Source organism: Acanthopagrus latus, chromosome 9 (genome assembly GCF_904848185.1).
Source record: "Acanthopagrus latus isolate v.2019 chromosome 9, fAcaLat1.1, whole genome shotgun sequence".
NCBI classification, from domain to species: domain Eukaryota; kingdom Metazoa; phylum Chordata; class Actinopteri; order Spariformes; family Sparidae; genus Acanthopagrus; species Acanthopagrus latus.
In genome coordinates this window covers 20678806-20703311 of record NC_051047.1, presented here as the reverse complement: position 1 = coordinate 20703311, position 24506 = coordinate 20678806, and the positions used below count along the sequence as shown (strand labels likewise).

The 24506-nt window shown below is 39.6% G+C and overlaps 1 protein-coding gene across 2 annotated transcripts; it reads left to right on the top strand.

Moving 5' to 3' along the window:
- Positions 1 to 315: 315 nt before the first annotated feature.
- Positions 316 to 23767, top strand: agpat3 (1-acylglycerol-3-phosphate O-acyltransferase 3). Of its 2 annotated transcripts, none has more exons than XM_037109635.1 (10): positions 316 to 561; positions 13284 to 13340; positions 13450 to 13680; positions 13795 to 13964; positions 14099 to 14260; positions 16272 to 16425; positions 16519 to 16621; positions 18757 to 18832; positions 19658 to 19856; positions 19957 to 23767. In XM_037109635.1, exons 3-10 carry the CDS (start codon positions 13503 to 13505, stop codon positions 20046 to 20048), a joined length of 1134 nt encoding a protein of 377 aa, XP_036965530.1. In that variant the 5' UTR covers positions 316 to 561; positions 13284 to 13340; positions 13450 to 13502; the 3' UTR covers positions 20049 to 23767. The 2 variants fall into 2 exon arrangements, with proteins under 2 accessions (XP_036965530.1, XP_036965531.1); XM_037109636.1 differs by lacking the exon at positions 316 to 561 and adding an exon at positions 1339 to 1405.
- Positions 23768 to 24506: the final 739 nt, after the last annotated feature.

Here is a 24506-nt window from a genome sequence, read left to right as displayed (position 1 = left end):
GTGGATAACATGCAGTTTGCATTTCACGTTACGAATAACTGATGTGTTTTGAGACAATAAGGAAATACATATTAACATAGAAATTCTCACGTATTCAAAGGAGAGCCTGTATGATTGAACTAATGTACTAAATTAGGCTACAGGGCATCAGTAGATTTAAATAAACACACTTTTGGGGAATGCCATTTCAGTAAATATACTTTTAATATGTACTTGTAGTACTTTGATCGGCTGGTGTGGGGCTGCAGAGGCCCTCTGCTTGTAAATATAGAGTATATTAATTATTTGTGTGAGAATGACTGAGGGGCCGGACCGGATGTAGGGCACGATGCTACCTTCAGATGAGCTTTGAGGAAATGTGGTTCTTTAACCGACAAACAATAGCGCTCTTGCAAGTCGCACTAGCTTAAGTCATTTTTGTTGCGTTTCAGGAATCGGACAGAAAACAAGAAGGGCTCTATGAGGAGGGTTATTCTACGCCCCCCTTGGATGCCAGAAAGCAGCGAGCAAGTCTAAAAGAAAATCTGCCGACTCGCAGCCTCCCGAGTGAATCATTTTCAGGTAAGCCCAGAGTCCTGACACTTACTGTGACTGCTAGCTTTAGCTCGCTGACTAGCTTAGCATGCCGTTAGCGAGAAACGCGGGTCAGTTGTGTATTTAGTGAATGAATGCGTGTGAATGTGGCACTCTTTAGTGGCCGGACAACTCAAAAAACAGCCGACTCCATCCCCCTCACCCCCATGAATACAATTATTACCCTAGCTACACTGGTTTAGCTAACTTAGCATGCTAGCTTGCACCGCTAGCAGCTCACTCTGCCCTTGTGCTGCTTGGCTGAGTTGCACACTTATGTCAGGTTTAGCCTCCTGTCATTAACTTATTTGCTGTTTCTCGCAGCAGTGGCAGGACATATTTGTTGATTTAATTATGAAAAGCAGAGGTGTGTGAGGATGTGTGTTGGCAACTTTGATCTTAATCTACGGCCGCAGTTTTAAGACATGTGTCTAAAGATAAGCCCAGTCACGCAAGGTTCATGCTGGCTACTTTTTTTTTAAAGCTAGCCTCGCCGCACTTGTACATGCAGTCCACTTGTACCGTTTTTATTCAGGTGGGGCATGGAGCTGAAAAGTATACAGAAGTAGCACACAGTGTGCCAGAGTAGGCAAAGTGTTTGTGGGTGCATTAAAAAAACAAAAGTGCAAGTCGTTCGTGCCTCGCTGTACGTCAAAGTGGACCAGGTGACTCCACATTGACCTGCGTGAAAATGTCGTACCACACATCCAGACGTGAGGTTACTGGAGTTCATACAAGGCTGCGGCTCTCCCCCCCTCTCTCTCTCTCAGTCAGTCCTAACTTTTGGCTTCAACCTTAATTTTACCCAACCAGGCGAGCAGAGCGTTTCAAGGCAAGTGGTATTACAGTGATCGTTCATGACAAGGGCTTTGCCAGCAGGGTCTTTTAAAAAAATAGGAATATGTTGATGTTTAGCAGTGATCATTTTTGATGCTGAGGACTGTTCATGCCCTATGCTGTAACAGGATGGACACAGTGTTTGGTCTTGGTGGACAGTAGTTATGAATATGAAGAGAGGGACTGACTACTCAGTTTTGGGGGCTGATACTGATATTGGCAAAGTGGGAAATTCTAATATCGATATACAGAGTTCATACTGGTGCTTGTGGTGTTTCCAAGGCAGAGCTTGGCAGTATTGTCAATATCATAGCAATATATGTGACATTAGACAAGCTGTTGTGTTTGTTGTCTTTAGATTTTGGATGGCGTTATCTTGTCATGTGGCATTTGTCTTTTCCAAGTTTTTTAATAGCTGCGTTACAGTAAAGTGATTCAAAATATTGCAGTATTTCATGGCGGTATCCAGGTTATATAGACTGCAGAGTCTACTTTTGACACATGAAACTTTTTTTGTTTCGCTTTCAGGGAAATAATTTTGATTGTCATAGCACGACAATGTCTCATTTTAAGTGATGCTGTTGTTCTTCGTATATATGTATGTTGATAAATGTCATTTATCACGGGTGTAAGTTGCATGAAAAGCATGAAAACTGCATGAATTTGACTATGGAGAAGGTGTAGGAACCTTGAATATGTCTTCTGTTATTCAGTAATTTTTTTCACCATGATCCCTCAAAAATATGTGACAAAGATATATAATGAAGCGTTATGATTTGTAAACTGTAGACTTTCTGATATCGATATATATCTGTGACAGGCCAGTATCGGCTGATACAATGGCCAACAGGTATATCGATCAAGCTCAAATATGTATATTTATATCCATACTGATATTGTATGTGTGTCTGCATGAAACAGACCTTGACAAGGAGACGTGTAGACTGCTTTATTGCTCACAATATGAGTGAATAATGATTATTGTAATGAACTGTTAGATGTTATCGGATAAACGACCAAGACAAATAGCTTATCTAAATTACAATCTTTTAATATCTGTTGAGACAGTTAGCTCCTTAGTGTCTAATTTTTTCTTTCAGCATTCTAAGAAATCGTGGCTGCAGGGACTTAAATCCCCAATTAATCAGATAAAACATGAAGCAACTGATTTTATGACTGTGTGTCTACCATTGGAGATAGTTGGTCTATATATTGGCCAATTACAGAAATTTTGTATCAGCATATATGTTGTCCGATATGCACTCATATGAAAAGTTTTTTGGCAAGATTATGATGCAGAAAAAGATGCTTGAGGTAACTTATAATTATTAAATTCCCAATGAAGTTTACAATTTCATTGCTCTGATGGATTTTTTGGACAATGAATTTATTGTTATCCCGACACAGTATAAGTTTTTGATAACCGCATTTGAGCGATCATTGCAAGAAATCAGCTCAACACATCAGCTGATATACTGATATCCAGGTTTTTCACAGAAAAAATGTGTCTCTACTATAATGTACAAAAAACTGAAAACCTCAAAACCTTGTAGCATCAGCCTGGTGAGGAAATATTATCCAGAACAAGAGGAGGGTACCAAAGTGTCAAACTAATTGCAATGTCCTACAAGAGTTGTGCAAGTATTTTGCTGTATAATATGAGTCATATAAATGCATGTGGCAATTGAAAAACTGTTCGAAGTCCAGTGACATGGCTGTTTGCACATAAGTTACTGAACTCTTTATCAGCTAATTATGTCAAAGTATTGCTCTATAGGACTTTGAGACATACATACAAAGATAAGCTGTTATCGGAATGGTGCCATCTTGGCCTGTTAACACATGCTAGCGCTGTCAAAAAATTTACCTCCTGATCATTTTTGTGACAATCTGGTGAACTGCAAAGCTACTTTGACCTTTCAACACTGGGGCGGTCCAGCAGTTTAACCCATTAACCCCTGCTCCTACTTCCCCCTAGTCCCAATTTTATTGCTTACAACAAGAAACACCCTGTGTATCCTTGAGCCTTATCATTCATCATGTCTTACTATGGCTGCATCCACAGCAGGGTTGTGACCATGTTTAAGTAATGCAAGGCCGTCCTACATGGGCCTTTTGTCTTATTTGTTAAATACTTTCTGTCTTCTCTGAGATAGCAAACCCCTATTTAAACTCTTAATATTTGAGTTTCTGAAAACAGAATGCAGGTAACCGTCTCTTAAACAATAACATTCAGAATTAGAGGCATTATATTTTCCAGAGCCAGTAATGGAAGATGCGAAAGAGTGAGACGTCATTCTGTTGACAGTTGAACATGCAAGGCTTGGGTACAGTGATAATGTTATAGCAGCTACTTTTTAAGTTGTTTTCCCTGAGTCTCGCTTTCAGACTCAATGACAACTGAATGATGCTTAAGTGTTGATTCAATGGAGACAGTCGAGGAAGGTATTTGCGCACCAGTATCCTTTACTTCAATATACATTATAAAAGCATTGTGTTGGAACTGGGTGGAAAATTTGCATCTCCATCACTGCTGATGGGAGCTGGAGCAGATAAACACTCCTGGCTACTGCAGAATCAGTTGACCAGAATGAAGGAAGATTGTTGCCTTTTCTAACGAATAGATAAGCCAGATCTTATTGGATGTTTTTGTATTGATTTTGTCAGTATGAAAGGGGAACATGGCTGCAGTTGTGGTTTGGTGGTGTGGCTTTAAAATATCACACGTGGCCTGCCTGAGTGTTCAGCAGCACAGTGGTGCAGGATGGAAAGCATTACATGCTTTGAAACATGAATGCCCTTCATTGTCCAGCTATCACAATGTATTTTTATCTCTTTTTATATTTGGCTTTGATGCCCCATGGCAGAGCCCCTGGACTGTACTCTAACCTTTGACCTATTTGCTTCAGTAAACCCTTGAGTTTATTTATGCATCTCTCTGCCAGCTTGTCTGAACCACCCATTTGATTTTAGCTCTGTGTAGGAACCCAGAGGCTTTTGTTGGCTTTCCCACCAGCTCTGTTTTTCATCTCTGTGTGGGTGAACCAAGCAGACATGTTGTAAATACTGTTTCAAGGTACTGTCAAAAAGAGGAGAAAGTAGGGTTCCAGCCAATACGATATCTATCAGACTTGTTCTAATACTTGTCTTTACCTACTTTGTCATTTTATCCACATTTCATGATGAATATTTATCAGAAATCTCATATTGTACCTCACAAAATTGTCATGATATTGAAGTAGGGTCTATTTGGTCAAAAATATTGTAGTATTTTTTCTTTTGTCGCCCAGTTGTAACATTTATGAAGCGCTTTTGAGGAGATTTCAAATATGATCACATATCGGCCGATGGCCAAAGACTAACAGGATTATTTTAAGGTCATACTGCCCAGAACTATGAGAGAGGAGGGTCAAGGTTAGGCACCAAATTCTATAATTTTAAGGGCATCAACCAAATTATGTGGGTACTACAGAGTACTGATTCTCAACTGAGCTGTAATCTCAAGATTGAACTGTGTTTGAAAGCCTGAAGGTTTGGTTCCCCCTTAACCCTCCTATGGTTGACAAGGCATCAACAACTTTATTGACATCTTTGTGTAATTGAAAAGCTAGATGGAAAAGTTATTGGAGATAACTGAGCTTTTTTCACTGTTTTTGTTGGTGTTTTCTTATTTTATGACCAAAATTCTATGTCCAAAATTCCCTTACCTCCTTGTGGTTTAGTACGCTAATACGGGACAAGTCTTTTTCAGTAAGTCTGAAACCGATAGTATGTGACTTGCATACTATTTGTGAGAAAATATGGCTGTATGCAAGCACTGCTGTTGTGACAACATGATAAAATTCCTGTGTATCTTCTTTGTATTGGACAGACAAGATGTGGCAAGACCGTAATGCTGCCCTTTACTGCTTGTTATTAATGCTCCATTTGGCAGTTGTTTAAATAGATGGGTTTGCCCTTCCTTGTCACTCAATTACTGGATACAGCTGTCAACATGTTTTTTAAATTCTCTGAGATAAAAATCAAAATATAGTTTTTGGCCTCCATGTCACTTCCACACTCCAATTTGATGCACATGGACACACTAAGGTTGGAAGAAATGCTTCCCAAATCAGGAAAGAGGGACCATCCTAGGAGCAGGTCTGTTAAGTACAGAAAAAAGTGATTTCTTGTCTTTGGGTTAATGCAGCCTAATTACACTTGTGAAAAAGGAAGCACAGATTGGCAACACACCTGAAGAGGTTGTTTAAGGAAACTGTTGGCCCTCTGTTCGATCTTGTCACGTCTGCCTAATACGAAGTGTTACTAACAGTTGGCCAATGGCAAGGTGAGGCATCAAAATCTATGTTGTGATTGGTTCCTTTGGTGTAACAGATGCCATTCTGCAAACTCCACGCTGGTATGGGAGAGCCTGGCCTTCGTCTTTGTTAATGTTAATGAAATGTGACATATCCAGGGTGCCCATAGCCTGCTAATCAGCACTAATCTGATCCAGTGGATTACAGGATGGGAATGCATGTAAGACACTGCTTACAGTACATGTGTGCCTCCCTCCTTCCAGAAGTGAGCCATCTTTCAGACTTTCTAGCATTCATTGGTGGACTGTAGTAAGAATCCACAGGGGCTTTTGGGAGATTTTTGAACGTCTTTTTGCACTCGCACCCTCAAGAGATCCCACTTTTATGTCATTTGGTTCTCAGTAAATTGTGCTGATTAGGCAGTTCTTCCGACAGGATCTGGGATCTGTCTGTGTTCTTGCTGTCATCATCATAATCTCCCTCTTTCGTTCTGTGGGATTATTATGGCTGTGAAGCAGGAGAGCCTGTGACTGCCCACTGCTCTTTGCAGGCCTAGGTTTTTATTATTCTGGCTTTGATTCGGTGAGAGAACCAGCAGCCAAGATGCTGAACCAGAGTGCTGTGATGATCTTCACTGGGATCTGTGGGGCATTGGTGGTCATGGCAATGGCCTACTATGTCTACTGGTAAGTTAAATGCAATACAAGTGGCTTGGCTAGGCTAGGATGGGCCCCAGCAGATTTATTACAACTTGTGAAAGAGAGAAAAGTCAGCATAGCACTGCAGGGCATCAGCCTTTCAAATTTTGCAAGTCAAATTAAGTTGTCAGAGATAAAATGACTTTGCAAAGTTGCGGTACCTGCCGAGATGTGATTTTCTTTTTTCACTGAGGTTTTCCAGTATTTAGCTAATGTCTTCTAATGGACATTTCAACAGTCTTATGTTGGAGACTCTGACCAAGCAGTGGTTATTTGTTGGCCGTAGAAGCTGTATTCAGGTGATGCAGAGCAGAAGCAGCTGTCCGGCCTTAAGCAGCTTTAACCCAGTCATCGTCTCTAATCTTTCCACTAGGCTGAGTGGGGCTGCAAGTGGGCCCTGCACCCACAGGGAGGTGGATTTCTCCGGGTTGTTTTCGTGGTCAAACACATTGTTTCTCTGAGCTGATTTTATTCTGTCTTTGACAAAAAGAAAAAGAGAACAACTGAAGTTTGGTTAAACCACATCATTTAATCCCACAAGGAAGAGGCTGATAATTAGTGCGCTGTGGTGATGAAATGTTTGAAGCTTAATATTTGTGATCGTCTGATGAGGGTTTTGAGGAGTGACTTAAAGTGTGAACATTTTGATCAAATTGGGATTTGAATGCCTCGTCTGACTACATTACTACTAACCTGAATGGCTGAAATGAAACACTGATACACTTGGGCTGACAGAACTGTTTATCTATTGACCTCACGTATATAGAAACATTTATGTTGGCATTATTTGGTTATGCTTGTAAATACCTTGTAACAGGTGATATGTATTGTGTTTTCTGTAGGACATTTAGCCCTCCTGTCTTGTGCAAATGGAGTAGAACAGACTGGTATTACAGTGAAGCTAGCCGATCAGTATTACATATTTTTAGTTTGTTTACCAGGGAGCGCTGACACATACCCATAATGAACAGTTTGATAACCAGTTTATGGGATTTTTATTTATTGCAGTGTTTAAAAAACACTTTTTTGTCTGGCTCTAACCCTTAACTGTGGTTAAAATCGTTGTTGAGTGAAACAGTGGTGTAAAGGGAAGTCAAATTTCAACACTAGCTATGTACACACGTCCATGACCCCAAATACCTTCTGCTCAAGGGAAGTTTAATTCACAGTACAGGGCAAAAAGTCTTCTACAGTCTCCGTACCTTAAACACAGTTTAACTGAAAGTAAACAATGATAATTTACACAAAAAGGTTTTTATTTTGCATTAGAATGTAAAAATCTTTTAGTTGGGCATATTGTGACGTGGGTGTCTATGTGCATAGATACACAATAACATTCAAATGAAATGAATATTCACAAAACACAAAATGACAATTCAGATTTGTCGCAGAATCAGTCAAGTCAAACGCTAAAATATCCTAGTATCCCTAAATAATTTTGAGTAGTGTATTTTGGACTTCATAATTTTTATAATGAGTTTGGTGCAAAAAGCAAACGATATACTCCCTGACATCAATGAAGTGAGACTGTCCCCGAATCAGGATTTTCAGAGTCAGCACTTTCGAGTCAGGGGGTCGACTTCAGTATTTCATTTTGTCATGTGCTTCACTGATTTGTGCCTATATTATTAAAAGGTATTTTTCTAAGTTTGTATGAACACTAAACATTGGGCTGAGGTTCGAGTTATCTTGAAGTTGATGTCATTGCAATAGACGATTTTATAGCCGCTCATTCGCTAGGTTAGACTTGCGAACTGTGCACGATAATGAGGTGAGACATCAAATATTTTTTGTTGCCCTGTTTAGTCAACATCTGCTTATGGCAAAAATAACACATAGCCCGTTCGAATCACTTGGTTCGCCATTTTGTAGCGCTTCAAACTTGAAATATTGCCAAACTGGCGAGCTGGTCTTCCCAAAGACAGCGTCGTCTGTGTCTGTATGTTAAAGCGCTGTGTGCGTGCCACAATATCAGGCCACTTAACCAACAAATATGAGAAATATATGATAGTCACTCCCTTGCCCAGTCAGTGACACTAAACTCCTATACCAACCCTTTATTAGTTCCACATTTTGCTCATCATGTGGCAAAACACATTGTCAGGTAAAGTAAAAATGTGCATTGAGCTCATAGTCCAGTTCTAGAATCTTTGCAAACCACAGGGCATCATTCTGATCAATCTCTTGATGCCACTGTCAGTCGAACTCTTAGTCGCGCTTGGATATTAGTAAAGATGGTTCCACCAGCATCTGGTTCAAAAGTAGTTTTGTGGAATGCACTGACAGTCGGCAGCAAAATTGAGAGCCTTAGACTTAAGCTCTGCTTTTCCAGTCTTTATTGCCCCTCTCTACTTCCTTTGCAGTCAGTTTTGACTTGGTTTATGAAATGTATAGCCTGCATGCTGTGCAGCTCAACAAAATAACAAAAAAATGATATAAGAACGTTCTCATGAGATTTATTTTAGATAAAGAAAACGTTTCTTAAATTGGTTTTGACAAAGTTCTCTGGAGACCTTGGTCATCGACTTAAGACCATCTCTGGAAGCAGATATGTTGAGTGCTGATGGTTAATTAATTTTCACAGTATTTAGAGGTGACACAAATGTGCACAAGTTAGTAGTAAGACAAACTTCTCTCTAGGCTCTGTGAATCATGACCTCAATTTCAGCTTGAGTGAAAATTTGTGGTTCAAAGTTGACTGACTCCATGAATGTCCTGAGGCAGGAGCTGAAAGAGTAGAAAGAAAGAAGAGAGTGTGGAAGAAAATGAGAACAAAGTTCATGGCCTGTCTGCAAATCTGTCTGTCTGAGCGGTCACACACACACACACAGTTGCTGCTTGTTGCCACAACAGAGGTTGGATGGGGAACTTCTCCATTGGCCGCTTGTGGCCAAACAACACAAAGCAGATGGTTTAAAAAGTTGTTGAGTATTTTTTTAGTGTTTTTATTCCAAAAAAATAATGAGGGGCAAGGACTGCAAATAAGCAATTGCTAGACATCCTACAATGCATCAGTTGCATTTTATTTAAGTGTAACAATGTCTACCTGCATCATCCTGGTCAAATTAACCAATAAAAAATGAATAGACCTTAAAGTACCAACCAAAGTGCTAATTACTTGGCTTGAAGCAATTTTCTTTTTTTCTTCCAAGTCTGTGTATCTTTTTAGAGTAAATCAACAAATGCAAATATCTACAAATTAATTATGTGCATGGACAATGTGATGACTCAGACACACAAAACAAACCAAAATCAATCAAAAACTGCATTTGAACAGTAGGATCAATTAGTTGTCCATTCTCCAACTATTTTGATTGATTCAGTGGTTTGAGTACATTTTAAAGAAGAAAACGACAAAATTCTCTCCAATATTTTATTTATTAATTGTATTAATTTATTTTTCTATTCTTTCCTCTTTTCATTTTGCAAGACAATATAGAAATGAATACATAAATATATGTAAATAGATAAGTACATTTAAAAAAATACATTGATAAATAAATTGGCAGAACAAATGAAATCGATGAATTAACACAAAGGTAAATAAATACAGAAGCTAATAAAATTTTGCTTATTTATGAAGACATCTAAATTTCCTTTATGTATTTTTGATTTTGGCAGTTTAAGTCCTCCATACTTCTGATCTACTAATTCATCTGATGTTCCGGGCCAAAGGTCATATTCAGTAGATTACACTGACAAACAAATACACAAAAAAATCTGTCAGGCTGATTAACTTTCTGGGACCTGATCAAAGTCACTTGTGGCAGTTGTTGTACTGTGTATTTATGGCACACTGCTCTTTTTGATTCTTTAGTGTTAAAGCTCACCATCCTTCCAAAATATGTCACAGTTTGCCACAAGTGAAATGTGCTGTACTGTCATTTTAACCCCCCCAGTCACTCACTCCCACCAGGAACAAAGGTCATATCTGTAACATGATGCAGAGACAACTGTGGATGTTTGGACTGATGATCCGATCGCACAGGCGATAGATGACACACATGCACACATAGCAGTATTTCAACACCTCACTGTGTCATAACTACACATTTTTAGACACATTTTGCTCAATAGACAGGGCTGAAGTCCTGTGGTTGTGCGTATAAGATTCCATTTCCTTCACACTTTGTTAGTCTCTATATTGTGTTACAGTGTCTTATCACACTGGAGAAGACTTATTGCCTACTCACAATGAGCTGGCCTTGTGTCAACTACATGGCTTAATTTAAGGTTGATGGTTTGTCCTCTAGCTGACATAGTATTTTAAGGAAATTTGATGAAGACTTTGGGTAAAGGATGGCTATAGATATTGATGGATTGCTTAGAAATAAGTAGTAGTAGGGATTTCTGGTCATCCATATTTATTTATTATTATTTATGATGGAGGTTTGTTTATGTTTTTGGCATCCATTGCTGTTTGTTTTATTTAGTTGCATTTGTGAAAGACATGCAAGACACGAGAAAGCAGTCATTACATACACTTTGTGAACAAGAGAGAGTCTGTGTTTGTCAGCGTGACACGCAGGCACACAATGTTTCTGTCTCTCCCTTGTTGTCTAGCATGCAGGCTGTTGTTCTAAAGAACAAACACCAGACGGTCTCTTTTCTGCCAGTTTGCTGACACAGTTGTAGCAGTGAATGCAGGTGACTGTACATATGTTGATGTTGCTAAGCTAGCACTGCACTGTTAATTGTAGCATAACTGGGAGCACGACACAATTTAAACTCCACAATCAATAGACCTGAGGCTGTTTTTTACGTATTTTATTTACTTATTTATTTTGTGTTTTTGTTGATGCTTATCTCTTTTTTTCCCCAATCCTCTTTGCTGCTTTAACGATGAAATGTCCCTGTTGTGGGACTAATAAAGGATTATCTTATTTTAATAATTAAAAAAATGCTCATCACTGAGCCTAAAATGACATGTTGGTTGGCCAAAAGAAGGGATATACAGTCAAGACCTGGACATTTTTCATTTACAGTAATGAATGACGAAGAAAAGCAACTAATCATTTGATCAAGACAATACTCTGCAGTTTGATTGACAATGATAATAATAAAAAAACTTCAGCTGAAGCCTATACAAAAGGGAGAAAGTTACAGTGTAAGACACGGTCAGGTGGAGGCCCAGTCGACAGTCCTGAAGTGGATTGGGTGTCGTTACACAGATCTGCAAAAGACTAACTCAGATTAGACATGTTTCTCAGAACAGCTTTAGGTTGGCTTGACCTACACTTTAATGGGCTTGGGTGCAGATGTTGGATCAGTCCATTCAAGACTGGACAGTCTGTGCTGCTCATGCTGCTCATTTGTAGTAATTTTCACCTCTAATGAAAAAAGAAACGCTCCAATTTCCTGAACAGTCATCAAACAAGCAGAGGGTTCCTGGCCACTACACTGTGTAATATGAGATGTTGTCTCTGAAAACATCTCATGTGCACCTGTCCTAAACAAACTTGTCTGTGGTGGTTGCTTGAATAATACAGACCGGTCTTTTCCCCATCCATGTATTCTGTGTATGTGCTTATTCTTATTCAACAGCATGGACAGGTGGAGTCTATCCCAGCATGCTTTGCTCAAACATCTAAAGGCCCTGGACAGGTTCCCAGCCTGTCACTAAGAGTCAGACAAACACAGTCACATCCTCACCTGGGGGAAATTAAATGTTTCCAGTTCACCTGACTTGAATGTGTTTGACCCTTTGGAGGAAACTTGCACAAGCTTAGACAAAACCTAAAATTCTCCACTGGGAACAGATCTGTCATTAGTGGAGTATGCAGTCACTAATTAGCCTTTGTATGATTGATTAGGTATTAATCAAGTTATTTTATTTTTCAAAAATGTTACAAACAGGGATGCGCATTTCTTTTCCATTAACTGTTTCTCATGGCTGATAGAAAACAGTTTATGCAGCTGTGGTAAGACTTGCTGTGTTAGGACACTTTTTCTGTCCTCTTCAAACTCTGGTGGAACCTGTTTTGCTTTGCATGCTGTGCTTCTTTTTTTGTTTCTTCTTCTTCTTCTTCTTCTTCTTCTTCTTCTTCTTCTTCTTCTTCTTCTTCTTCTTCTTCTTCTTCTTCTTCTTCTTCTTCTTCCTCTTCTCTATTGGCAGAGCATAAATCAAACCAGATGCTGAAATATGCCAATATTGGCCCGATGATTTATCAGTCATATGCAGATATTGCACATCTCTGTGATTTGTCCTATCAAAAGTCTAGAACCACTAAAATAGATAAGCAGGATTTATAATGCAGCTGGTACTGATCTAAATAAATGCATTTATCAGCTATGATACCGTCCCTGTGTATTGTGACCTTCATGTTAATAACGCATAAAACTAAAAAGTTATAAACACAAGTATTAGTAGTTTACTGCTGCAACGTCTTACTTGGTGTTGTGGTTTTATTGCAGTGCTTAAGCCTAATTCCTTGTGTAGGAAAGTGAAATGAAATGTTTTTATTAAGATATCTGGACTTATCTAGGTGTCCATAGTACAGTAGTACTGCTGCACAATCAATCGAATTTCCAAAGAAATCTAATGTCGTAATACCAAAATTGCAAAAGCTGCAAAACACACAAAGCTCTGTTGTTTAATGTAAAAATGAAAATTGTGATGCAAAGATAATCATGCTTTCTATTCATGAATCATTAAATAATCGTAATATCTGTCAAAATAACAATCACATCATGATGGTTTTTTTAACCATGTTGTGCAGCATGTTAACTTGCCACCCACACTAAGAACTAACACTAACACGATTCCGCCTGTCCTTTTTGATGAAACAGGCACAGTGCATTTTATTAAATAATGACACTGTACTGCAAGCTTTTATGTTTAGTGTCTCCTCATCCTCCGTTCTCCTGTTTTCATCAGGTCTGTAGTATTGGCTGAAGGACCGTGTAAACGCGGCTTGTAAAAGGATCCACCGTGGTAAGAAATACTGCTGTCTTGTCGAGTTTCTCTGACTTTTGAGCTTGTTTATTTCCATATCTCTCAGTTAAGTTGTTCATCGCTGAGCACTGCTTCCTCTGTTCCTCAGGTTGGTCGTAGTGTATAGAGAGGAGCCTACTCACCTCTCCAGGCTCCTCAGCCATGGCTCTTCTTGCCTACCTGAAGAGCCTGTTCATCCTGCAGCTGCTGATGGGCTTTGTGTTTGTGGTGAGCGGCCTCATCATAAACTTCATTCAGCTCTGCACCTGCATCATCTGGCCCATAAACAAGCAGCTCTATCGCAGAATCAACTGCAGACTCTCTTACTCCCTCTGGAGTCGTAAGTAGATGAAATTCTTATGTTGTTGTGGCAGATGGGGCTCAGACAGACATTACATTTACGACTCATTTCAGGATGTATCACTTACATTAATGTGTTATCGTCTTCATGCAGAGCTGGTGATGCTGCTGGAGTGGTGGTCAGGCACAGACTGCACCCTATACACCGACCAGGCTACGGTGGACAAGTTTGGAACAGAGCATGTCATCGTTATCCTCAACCACAACTTCGAGATCGACTTCCTTTGTGGCTGGACCATGTGTGAAAGATATGGCGTCCTGGGGGTCAGTAATGCACCAAAATATGTCTTCAATTATTATTTTTCTCAAAAAAAACATTTCTACCTAAACCTCTTATTTTTTTATGTGCCTGAATTAATGCTTGTCAACGAAAACACACACCTGTCCTCCCTCTCTAGAGTTCAAAAGTGCTAGCCAAACATGAGCTACTGAAAGTGCCTCTGATTGGCTGGACCTGGTACTTCCTAGAAATAGTCTTCTGCAAAAGAAAGTGGGAGGAGGACCGAAAGACTGTCTTCAAAGGGCTGACCAGGCTCAAAGACTATCCTGAATGTATGTGGGTAGGTACATGTCAGACATGCTGTGTTCTTCTCTCTTCTGGCATGAGTGTAAGAGTGTAGTAGAAAGCTGTGTGTGTGTGTGTGTTCAAGGTTAGGCAGCTGTCTTAGATTCATTTTCATGCTGCTACACATCCATTTGCTCAAATACCATATTTAGGTATTTGCTGTCAGTCAACTTTAGCCCAGTTGGGCAATCAGGATTGTGAAACATACTCTGAGAACTAACACCTTGATAACAAACAGATATGTAGTGGCGTGAGTAGATCATTTCAGGGACTTGTAGGAATGCCTGTATCCATTTAGGGCTATAAATCAATGGCTCATGAATACAACTGGGTTGACTATGCAGTAGAAAGACACAAATGCGTACATCAAAGGTAAACCAGAAACTCAGCATGTAAGACCTTTTACATGAAGCTGTATTACTGTTTGCCTCCTGTGTTTTATACTTTTTTATTCAGTCATGAAAACAAGGAGAGTTTGATTATTTAATTTCTTCAGGCATTAAAAAAACAGTCAATACAGTCAACACAGCGCACATGTAAAAAACCTGTGTGTCACGTGTGTCACGTGTTTCCAGAGTTCAACTGTCCACTTAAACATGGTTTCAATACTAGCAGTAGAAACAACCACTAAACCTACAAAACAAAGTTCCAACAAAACAAGTTGTTGATAAAGTTGATGAACTGGAATTATCCTTTAATCACTTGATGTCAGGTATTTGGGTTTCACAAGAAAAAAAAGAGGAACTCCAAATTCTGCCCTTTGACCTAGTTCCTCTTAAGTAGGCTGGATTCTGTTCTGAAACACACACATAAGTTCACACAGTGCACCAGCTGTATTTAAAATCCCTCAACAGGAGGGCATGTGTTTATTCTTCTCCGTGAAACCTCATGAACTGGACTCACCACTGTGCATAAACAGTGTTGGAGAGGCAAAAGAGCCATTTTCTGTTTAAGTAAACAAGCAAGCATCTTCTTACTTTCATGGCATCTTACCTGGTGGCAGAAGGTCCTGCTGTGTGTTGTACACCTTTACTGATGGTGTGAAGCACCTTGCGTCAGATTTTCATCCTGACCTAACTAGTTCACCAGCTGAGATTATGCAGATCAGCAGTTGATCTAATTACCCTTTAAGTCAGGCATCAGGCCACCACTAATGACAAAGTTTTTCTGTGGCCAGATAAACAATCCAAACATTCTTGAGTTGACTTGTCATCTGCCTCTTTGTTGAGATGAGATGTTGACTTTATTTTAGCATAGTGTTCACCACATTGAGGTGAACTTCATCCGTAATTCAACCAAGCAGAAGTAGGGTAGTGGATGGGACAAAAGAAAGGAGGTCACTAAGTCTGTGTGAGACTTCTTTATAGTTGTGTGTGGGTGTAGGCAGGGGATAGACTGATTATCGTCTTGGGGGATTATCGGGGTCGTTATTCAGCATTTGTCCAAGGTGGACGTGTTGTTTTTTTTTTCTGGTTAGATGATGCTATGAATATTGATTTAAAATGCAATACTTTGTCTCTCATGCAACGTTTGTTCTCTGTCTGTTGTCACCACACTGTAGTTTTACTCAGTGTCCCGCCCACAACACTATCCGAGTTGTAATGTGGAGTGGTGGCAAGAGTCCATGCACTCTGTCTGTTATCACCACACTGTGGTTTCATGCCATGACCCACCCACAGCACTATCTGAGTGGTATCATGCAGAGGTTACGAGGGTCCACACATTCTTTAATTAAAGTAAAAGTACAGATACTTGTGTACAAAAGGCAACTCTAAGGGCACATGCTACTTTTTAGCGCTCTCTGGTGGGGCGCCGTTTAAAATCACCAAGCTACAACCAGCCCAACCATTCCATCTCTGGTTAAAAAATTTGAGACTAAAGACTCGGTGTCAAATATTGGTTATCGGTCTTCTTGATCACTAGTAATTGCTACTTGTGTCGGTCCTGAAAAACCATATCAGTCAATCTGCAGTGCGGGTATTAACATGGCTCTTTTCCCTCCACAGTTCCTGCTGTATTGCGAGGGCACCCGCTTCACTGAGACGAAACACCAAATCAGTATGCAGGTAGCAGAGAGTAAAGGCCTGCCCAAGCTCAAATACCACCTGCTGCCCCGAACCAAAGGATTCACCACCACGCTGCAGTGTCTTAAGGGCACAGGTGGGGACTACAAAGCACAGACACACACACCCTTCATGATCCTCTCAATACATAAGTCTTTTGTTCTTAATCTTTCTCTTTCTCTCTCGACAGTAAGTGCTGTGTACGACGTGACTCTCAACTTCAAAGACAACCAGACTCCCACTCTGCTGGGCATCGTCAACGGCAAGAAATACAAAGCTGACATGAGCGTAAGGTGAGTGTCACTGATACACTCCGTTTACGTTTGCATCATCAGTTACTGTGATAATGATGCATTACACTGCCAGCTGCACTGAGTTTCTTCAAGTGGAAAATGTATTTTTGAACCTTCTGGCCACCGACCAACTGCATTTTTGTCCCGTAACAATGAGAGAGACTGTAAGAGCGCTCAAAATGTTGGCTCATTTCCAAGCACGTTTATGGTTTCAGAACAGCAACACTAATGGCCAGGACACTCGACTGAGTAGAGAGCTAGACATGAGATGGAAACACAATGGGATGTCTCACACTGCACTCTCAGAAAGAAACATGTCTCCGGTCAGATAGTCTCTTTTGCTCAGGAAGGTTTCTAACTGTATGAAACAGGATGATACAAATTACCCAATATGCAAATACTTGTTCAGTTTTTACACCGTATAGGCTGATTGCTGATGCCAATCCTGATATATATGCACATATTTTTTCCACCCAGCAGCAGAGAACATCGTAACTTTCCAGCTCCTGCTCCCTTATCTTCTCTAGGAAAGGGTACCAAAACCCATTATTAAACAGTCCTTGGAGCTAAATTATCAAAGGCCCCTGGATTGATAAGCTCCGACATTAGCTTTTGTTATCAGAGCATCTCAAATTTTGGTGTATTGGTTATCACATAGTTGCAGCCTCTACTTTGCTGAGCCTCTCCACAGAGTGAAGTGACCATAATTCAAAGTTTACTCAAGTTGACAACAATTACGCTCCTTACTTTGGGTGCATTAAAATAACCGTAATTGTAAACTGTAGAATGCGATTCAGTTTCATCTGCTCTGTCCACAGTCTGTCGTGTCAGCTAGCCCAGCTAATAGGGAACTGTTACAAAGAAGCTGCCGCAATGCTAAAACGGAAGCTGTCTGTATGGAGTCTAATTAGAGCAACTTCTTTATCAGCTGGTCATATCAGCAGAAATGTTCATTACAGATTCCGACATTTAATTTTAAAGCCTTTATTGGCTTATAGAGGTGAGGTTCTGATATTATTGTACATCCATAGAGTGAAATGACTTGGAAGTATGGAAGAGGCAGCCATGACCAGAGCAGGTCTAATTCTCTAAATTGCAAAGGAAAGGTGCTTCAATGCTCCTTTTCTTATCTCCTCTAGCACAGGCTGGACAGGACCATCCGTTATGAAAGGAAAGGATATAATGGCATCCCACACTTTGAAACTTGTGGCACATCCATCTATCTCAGCTTCACGAATGGGCAGAGGATTTAACTTTTACAAGTTTAAAAGTGCCCTAAGATAACATTTGTATGATGGCATCTGTTATCTGGTGACATCATTTCGTTATAGTTTCCAAGTTTTTTGTTTACTCTTGGCATCATATGCCTGGAACACTTTGGTTGGACATCGGGCATCTGGAAAAATGCCGACCTCCAACACTAAAGAAAGGTGCATTTACAAAAGGAAAGGAGTTCATGTCGTTGTCCAACAATTCCTTGCAACCTTAGTATAATTGCAGTCAGATTGTTTTAATGCCACCGTTGTCTTTATGAACTATGCTTTCTTTCTTTCCTTCACCTCCTGATGCTTTCCATTGAGTTTTAGAAAAAGACCCATTCAGTCATTTTTGACTGTTTGATCGCAGCCACTGTCTTTTGTCAGAACAGTACAATGAACCATAAACATGAAGTGGAAACATTATAAATAAGGATACTTTTTCTAGTAGAGCAGAGTGGAGATGGTTATATGTATGTAAGCAGGTTTGGAGCCTGAAATCACTCAACAGATGATGTGTTCTGGTGAGTTGAGGTGAGTTTTAGGTGAGAGAGCCACCTGGTGGTCAGAAACTGACATTACAGACCACAAGAGACAATACTATATTTCTTATGCTGTTCTGTTAAAGGACCAGAGGAAAACTGAAAGTCTGTGTGTCATCTTGAAGAAATTATCTTGAAACTTGTATTACATCTTCTGCTTCTAATGAATGTGATAATTAGTTTGTCTAGTGAGTAACCTTTTGATTTGAATTTTTTGTTTGGTCATCTATTTCATGTTTCTTTTCTTGCTGTGCACCTTTCTGTGTCTTACACAAAAACATATATTGATTCATTCCTATATGATTTTTTTTTTCTTTTTTTACTCTTTACCCTCCAGGCGGTTCCCTGTGGAGGATATACCAGATGATGAGCAGGAGTGTGCCAACTGGCTGCATAAACTCTACCAGGAGAAGGTAAGCTGAGGGGAAAATGCCATTAACGGCTTAATCTGTGATCAAAATGTAAACGAGATCACAACATTTGAGAGTGACTGACAGGTCTTTTTGCATAGGAGTGCTACATGTGCGCTGTAACATGGTTGTGTGATTTTTGCTTCTGAAATACAAAAAATATTGCAGGAAAGACGAGATGTTATAAATTACCTTTCAGATTCAGTATTCTACTTTGAAATTTTGCAGAAGTGTGATTGTATGATATGTATGTTTTATAATTAACTGAACTCATTTTCAAGAAACCTTATCTGTGATCCCTCCATGTCCCAACAGAGAGAGCTCATTTAGCACACTTTGAGAATAGTTGCTTTATGCTATGAAATTGTCTTAGTGACACTTATAGGGGAACTACATAGTTTTGGAGAAGAAATCCAAATTCAGAATTGTAATATTTACAATATTAATGAGGTAATGAGTCAAAGACATAACTGAATAAACAAGTTGTTCTCAGAGAAAAATAAGGTCTCCAGAACAGTGTTTGAGGCTAGAAAGGTGGCAGGGTCTGCCACATATAAACAAAGTAAAACAGTATGAAATTGTGTTGATTTTGTTTATTTTGTTTATTCGGTCATGAAAATGAAAAGTTTTTTTAAGTTTGTCACAGAAGATGTTTTTCTTCTGATTAACGTTTCTTCCCGAAAACTACATGGTGCACCTTTAATGCACCTCTGGCCCTTGAGACTTTGTTTGAGTGGTTAGTTCTTTATTTGTTTGACTACTTTCTGTTTTGATACATCACTTGATCATCATACAGCACAAATCAATTTTACTTCCTCTCCTTCTCAGGATGCGTTGCAGGAAAACTACAACAAGGAAGGAAAGTTCCCTGGACCCACAGTAATCCCTCCTCGCAGGTTATGGACGCTGCTGAACTTCTTTTTCTGGGCCACCCTGCTGCTTTCACCCCTCATCAACTTTGCTTGTGGAGTGGCCGTAAGCGGTTCCCCCCTCCTCATCATCGGCTTTATCATCTTCCTCATCATCGGTAGGTTAACAGTGCAGCAGCCTCCTCTTCCTCAGAAGGCATTTGTTCTTTCCCCAAATCGTCCTCGCTCACTCCACTCTTTCTTTTGTTCTCCCCACAGCCTCCGTAGCTATCCGCCGCCTCATAGGAGTCACAGAGGTGAAGAAAACGGGTTCAAGTTACGGCAACCAGGAGGCCAAGAAACAAAACTAAAGTGTGTGTGTGTGTGTGTGTGTGTGTGTGTGTCCGATGGCCCTGCGGTGTCTCACCCCTACCCAACTCCATCCTCCTCCTACTGTTGAGTCAGTTGGCAGGCCGGGGAGGAGACCCAGCTGTGAAAACAATAATAGAGACCAGAGTTAGAAATACTAATGGCACTAGAGTGAGAGAGAGGGAGAGAGAAAGAGCATGAAGGTTCACGCTCTCTGGTGTAACAGAACATAAAAAGGGGGAGATGCAGTCCTGCTGTACTCACTTGCATCTTTTCTTAATCCAGCTAGCGATCCACTGTCCCTGTCCAGTCCCGTTAAATCCCGCTGACACCCAAGGTTAAGCTCCTAACATGTCTGAGGTCACATGGAGCCATTCCCTGTCCTGAGCTACCTACCTCCACTTCCTGTCACCTGTCATCAGCCAATCAGGGAGTAGTGACGTGCTTGTTCCTTTTACCCACAGAACACGAGGCGCTCCGTATCTTTTTAACCTCCATCAGGGGGCAGCAGCAATCTGTAACACGCAGGACATCTCCCTCCCTTTTCTTTCACTAAGTGGGACTTGTAATGGGAACCGGTGCCTTGAGGCCCAGCCTGGTTTCCTTAAATCTTAAAGGGTCATTTCACCCAAATCACATTTATCATTTAACTTCTAGGTATCTAGTCAGGCAGATAGTTTGGGGTTTTTATGTTCCCACTGGCACTTTTACTGCCAACTTGGTACAGTGCAACTGGATAAAATGTTGCCCATGGTGCTCAAATGATTTGATAAACTTAACAGCAGTATGTCTTTGTAAGAAACAGATATTCTGACAGTTTATGTGGAATGTAAAAAAGTAATTAAAATCTGACCACACTGACATCACTGACAGAGTAGTTTGTTTTGAGACATTGCTCTTGAGTTTTTATAAATATTGTTTAAAATCATTTGAGCACCACCTCAGTGTTTCCTCTACAGTCATCCACAGAAAGACCATTACCAACACAGCGTGGTGAAATGAGATTGAATATTGTAAGATAGAAAACAAACAAAAACAAGCAGAAGCAGCCTTTTAATCCTATATAAATAACTAAGCATACACAGTTATGTTGCAGTCATCTATAGCACTGGTAACAGACGCCATCGTATATTTTGCTTTATGGCACTTTAATACTTTGAAACACATCTAAACATTTCTTTCACTCACTCACCCATGGCTTCCCAAAGTAGGCTGGCCAGATGTTTCTAAAGGGAAAAAAATATATATATATATTAAAAGGTTCAATATGTAAGAATTTTAGTTGTAAAAAATAATCCAAAATTATCAACATAATGTGAAGTATCAAGTAGCACATTTCCTTCTAGTTTTTCAAGTTCTGAGTTGTCACTGAGAGAGGAAACACTGAACCTCCATTGTTCAGGGTTAGCAGCAGAAGTGTCGGGAAGAGATCTCAAAATATAAATCCTACTTCATCTCTAGGACTAGATACTGTGATTGTTAAGTGGGGAAATCTTGTCTTTTTATTTCAGATTTAAAAATCTTGGTGAACTGACCCTTTTAACGTCTCGTCTCAGAGAGGCTGGTGTCCGTCAAACTACAGCAAGGGCTCCAAATCTGAAACTGTCCTCATCAAGGATACCCACCATCTCTTACAGGTCTCATTTGTAGCCCGCTGCACCGACACCTTCATTCTGCCACATTTTTCCAGTTCCTACTCCTATTTTCACTTGTCATACATGTTATCCTTCATGTTTAGATCATAATTGGACCCCTCAATGTGATGTTGATTCAACCAGCAGTCCCAGTCTAAACACTGAAGTAGTTCAACCTGCCGCCTCCCCTCCCCTCCTTCTGCGCCAGTCTTGACAGCTGAAATGCACAATGCGACTGTTCAGATTCCAGATAAAAGGTCACCAACTGTCTTCATGTAGCCACACAGCTGTTGGCGTATTATGTTTGCGGCCCAGATATAGACTGTGTATTAGTGATGTTTTAACCTTTGCCTTAAATCAAGCTTGCTTAGGCAAGGGATTGCTTATTCGCCACCCCCTTTAAAACATAAAAGATATAAAAAGAACGGCACCCACCTCTTACCTCTACATCCTCCTCCCACCGTGGAGTAGTGAGCATTCATTTGGTTTTATTAACCAAAGTAAATGAGTGACCATAACATTTCAGTTTTAAAGTGGGATGTTATTAAGTTGTTTCATTAACTGTACGTTATTAGTTAGAGGAAGCTGTTTACATGTCACGCGCGCGGGGCAGCTTTGTTCTATACATTTCATTTTAAAGTCAGTCAGCCTGGAGTTTTTACACATCTCACAAGTGGATCTCGTCCAGTGTTTAAAGCCACCGGACCAAAAAAAGGTCCAAAGGGCAAACAAATGGTAGCAAGAACATGCTCCTCCCCTTCCCCCCGCTCTCATGCCACGAGTAGTATTAATCAAATATTTAGATTTTTTTTTAATTTTTTTTTTTTGGTTTAATTTTCATTGGGGGGGTCATCGCTCCTCAGCAGCAGTATGTTGTGAACTGCCTCTTTCTGTAGAGTTCTCTCCACCCAGACAGATTTCATGCAAGCCTTAATAGACAGTGCTGCTTAATTTTTGTGTGATAATGTAGACGCTAAACTGAGCCCCCTCCTCCCCATCCCGTGGTAGTGAAGGGTTAAAAATTTGAAAGATGGCAAGCAGGTTGCTGGGATTAGTTGCCAAGTAGCTTGATCTTAAGTTTTAACGTGAAGAATTAAAGAGAAATGAGAATTTGATAAAGTCCGCTCTTATATACAAAGAGCTCTGTTTGTGATCAGTTCACATTTTTTTACAAGACGGTATGGAAGAGTGAAACTGCCAAAATCAAAACTAAAGAAATAAATGGCTTAATAAATAAGTAAATGTCTTTAATTGCATCAAATAATACTTAAATTAAATGTTTGCATTCTTTTACATATTTACAATGTGACATAAATTTATACTTGTTTAAATGCAGTCACTTTATTTATTAAATCATTTAGGTTATTTTATTTATTTATGTATCTGTTTATGTATCATATATTGTCCTGCAAAATCCAAAAGGAAAATAAAACTATACAAAAATAAATACGTAATAAATACTTTTAAAATGAAATGGGAAAGTAAATAATAGGGGGTCTGATTCAATGACAATTAAATGCAAAGTAAATAAAAGCAGAAATATCAATTATGTCACATTTAAAAAAAAATACTTACACCTACATTCATGAATATATCTATTGAGCCATTTCTTTGTTTTGGTTTTGTCAGTCGCAGTCCTCCATACAGAGCACACTTTGAGTTGCTTTACCTCAAATGCTTTAGCATCTTAGCTTGTTGTCTTTTTAAGCGATCAGATTTTTTTTTCCTCAACATACACATCAGAAACTCATTCTGTCATTCAGTAAAGAATCATATTCCAGAAGCCGGAAGGATGCTGAGAAGTTTGAACAAAAAAAAACTTTTTACACTGGATGTTTTTTATTCAGTAAAGAAATATAAATGTAACTTGTGGTTGTTTTTTTTTTTCTTTCTTTCTTTCTGAGCTCTCAAATGGAATCAAATATGACAAGTTAACACCACTTTATGACTTATTTTTAAATTTTGGAGATAATTCAGTTAGTGGCACCTCTTGCGTCGTCAGCTTTGTTATGTTTTCTAAGGCTATTTTTATGTTTTTTCTTCAATTTAAACACTTGAGAATATTAAAGGATTTAATCACAAATCAACTCTTATTTCTTTGACTTATTTGGATTTGTGTGAGTTTCTCTGTTTGCTCAGCAGTTCAGATATAGAAGGAACACAGCTCAGCGGGGCGCTAGCCGAATCCACACTCAACATTGTTTCCTCCCTTCATCTCTCCATGCTCCATCAGCATTTTCACAGAGGCGCACACATCCGTCCCTCATTCCTCATGACACATTCACTACTCTCATTAAGATACAGTACAAAGTCACTCGTGAGTGACTGTATGTAGAGACTGTGTGTAAACTGAAAATATGTACATAAGGTAAATGATGAATGTCACAATGACTTTTAGAAATTGTAGAAATGTACGTAGCTGTTCTTTTGCAGTAGACCTTTTGAATGACACGTTAACAAGTCATCCCATCAGATGTCCCGAGGACATTTTGGAAATGCAGTCGTGAGACGTGTGACGGGATGTTGAGAGACTGTATAAATATGTACATAATGTAAATGATGAGTATGATGTTCACTTTTAGAAAATGGCAGAGATGCTCTTCTGTTCTTTTGCAATAGCTCTCTTGAATGACGGGCCGAGAGTTCAGGCTACAACCAAATGTACCACCGATCGGGAAAAGGCTACAGCAGAGCGTTTGAATGCTGGTTAAACTCGACAGTCTCACCTTCAGGTCTGGAGCTGTAAATACTTTCAGCGATGCCTCTCTTCTAATTAAAGCCACAGACAGAAGGCTGTAGTCACAGATGATGCTTACAAAGCATTTT

Coding starts and splice junctions, on each gene's coding strand:
- agpat3 (XM_037109635.1), top strand. CDS start 13,503: ATGGCTCTTCTTGCCTACCTGAAGAGCCTGTTCATCCTGCAGCTGCTG. Junction 14,261..16,271: donor ACTATCCTGAATGTATGTGG/GTAGGTACATGT, acceptor TTCCCTCCACAG/TTCCTGCTGTATTGCGAGGG. Junction 18,833..19,657: donor ATAAACTCTACCAGGAGAAG/GTAAGCTGAGGG, acceptor TCTCCTTCTCAG/GATGCGTTGCAGGAAAACTA.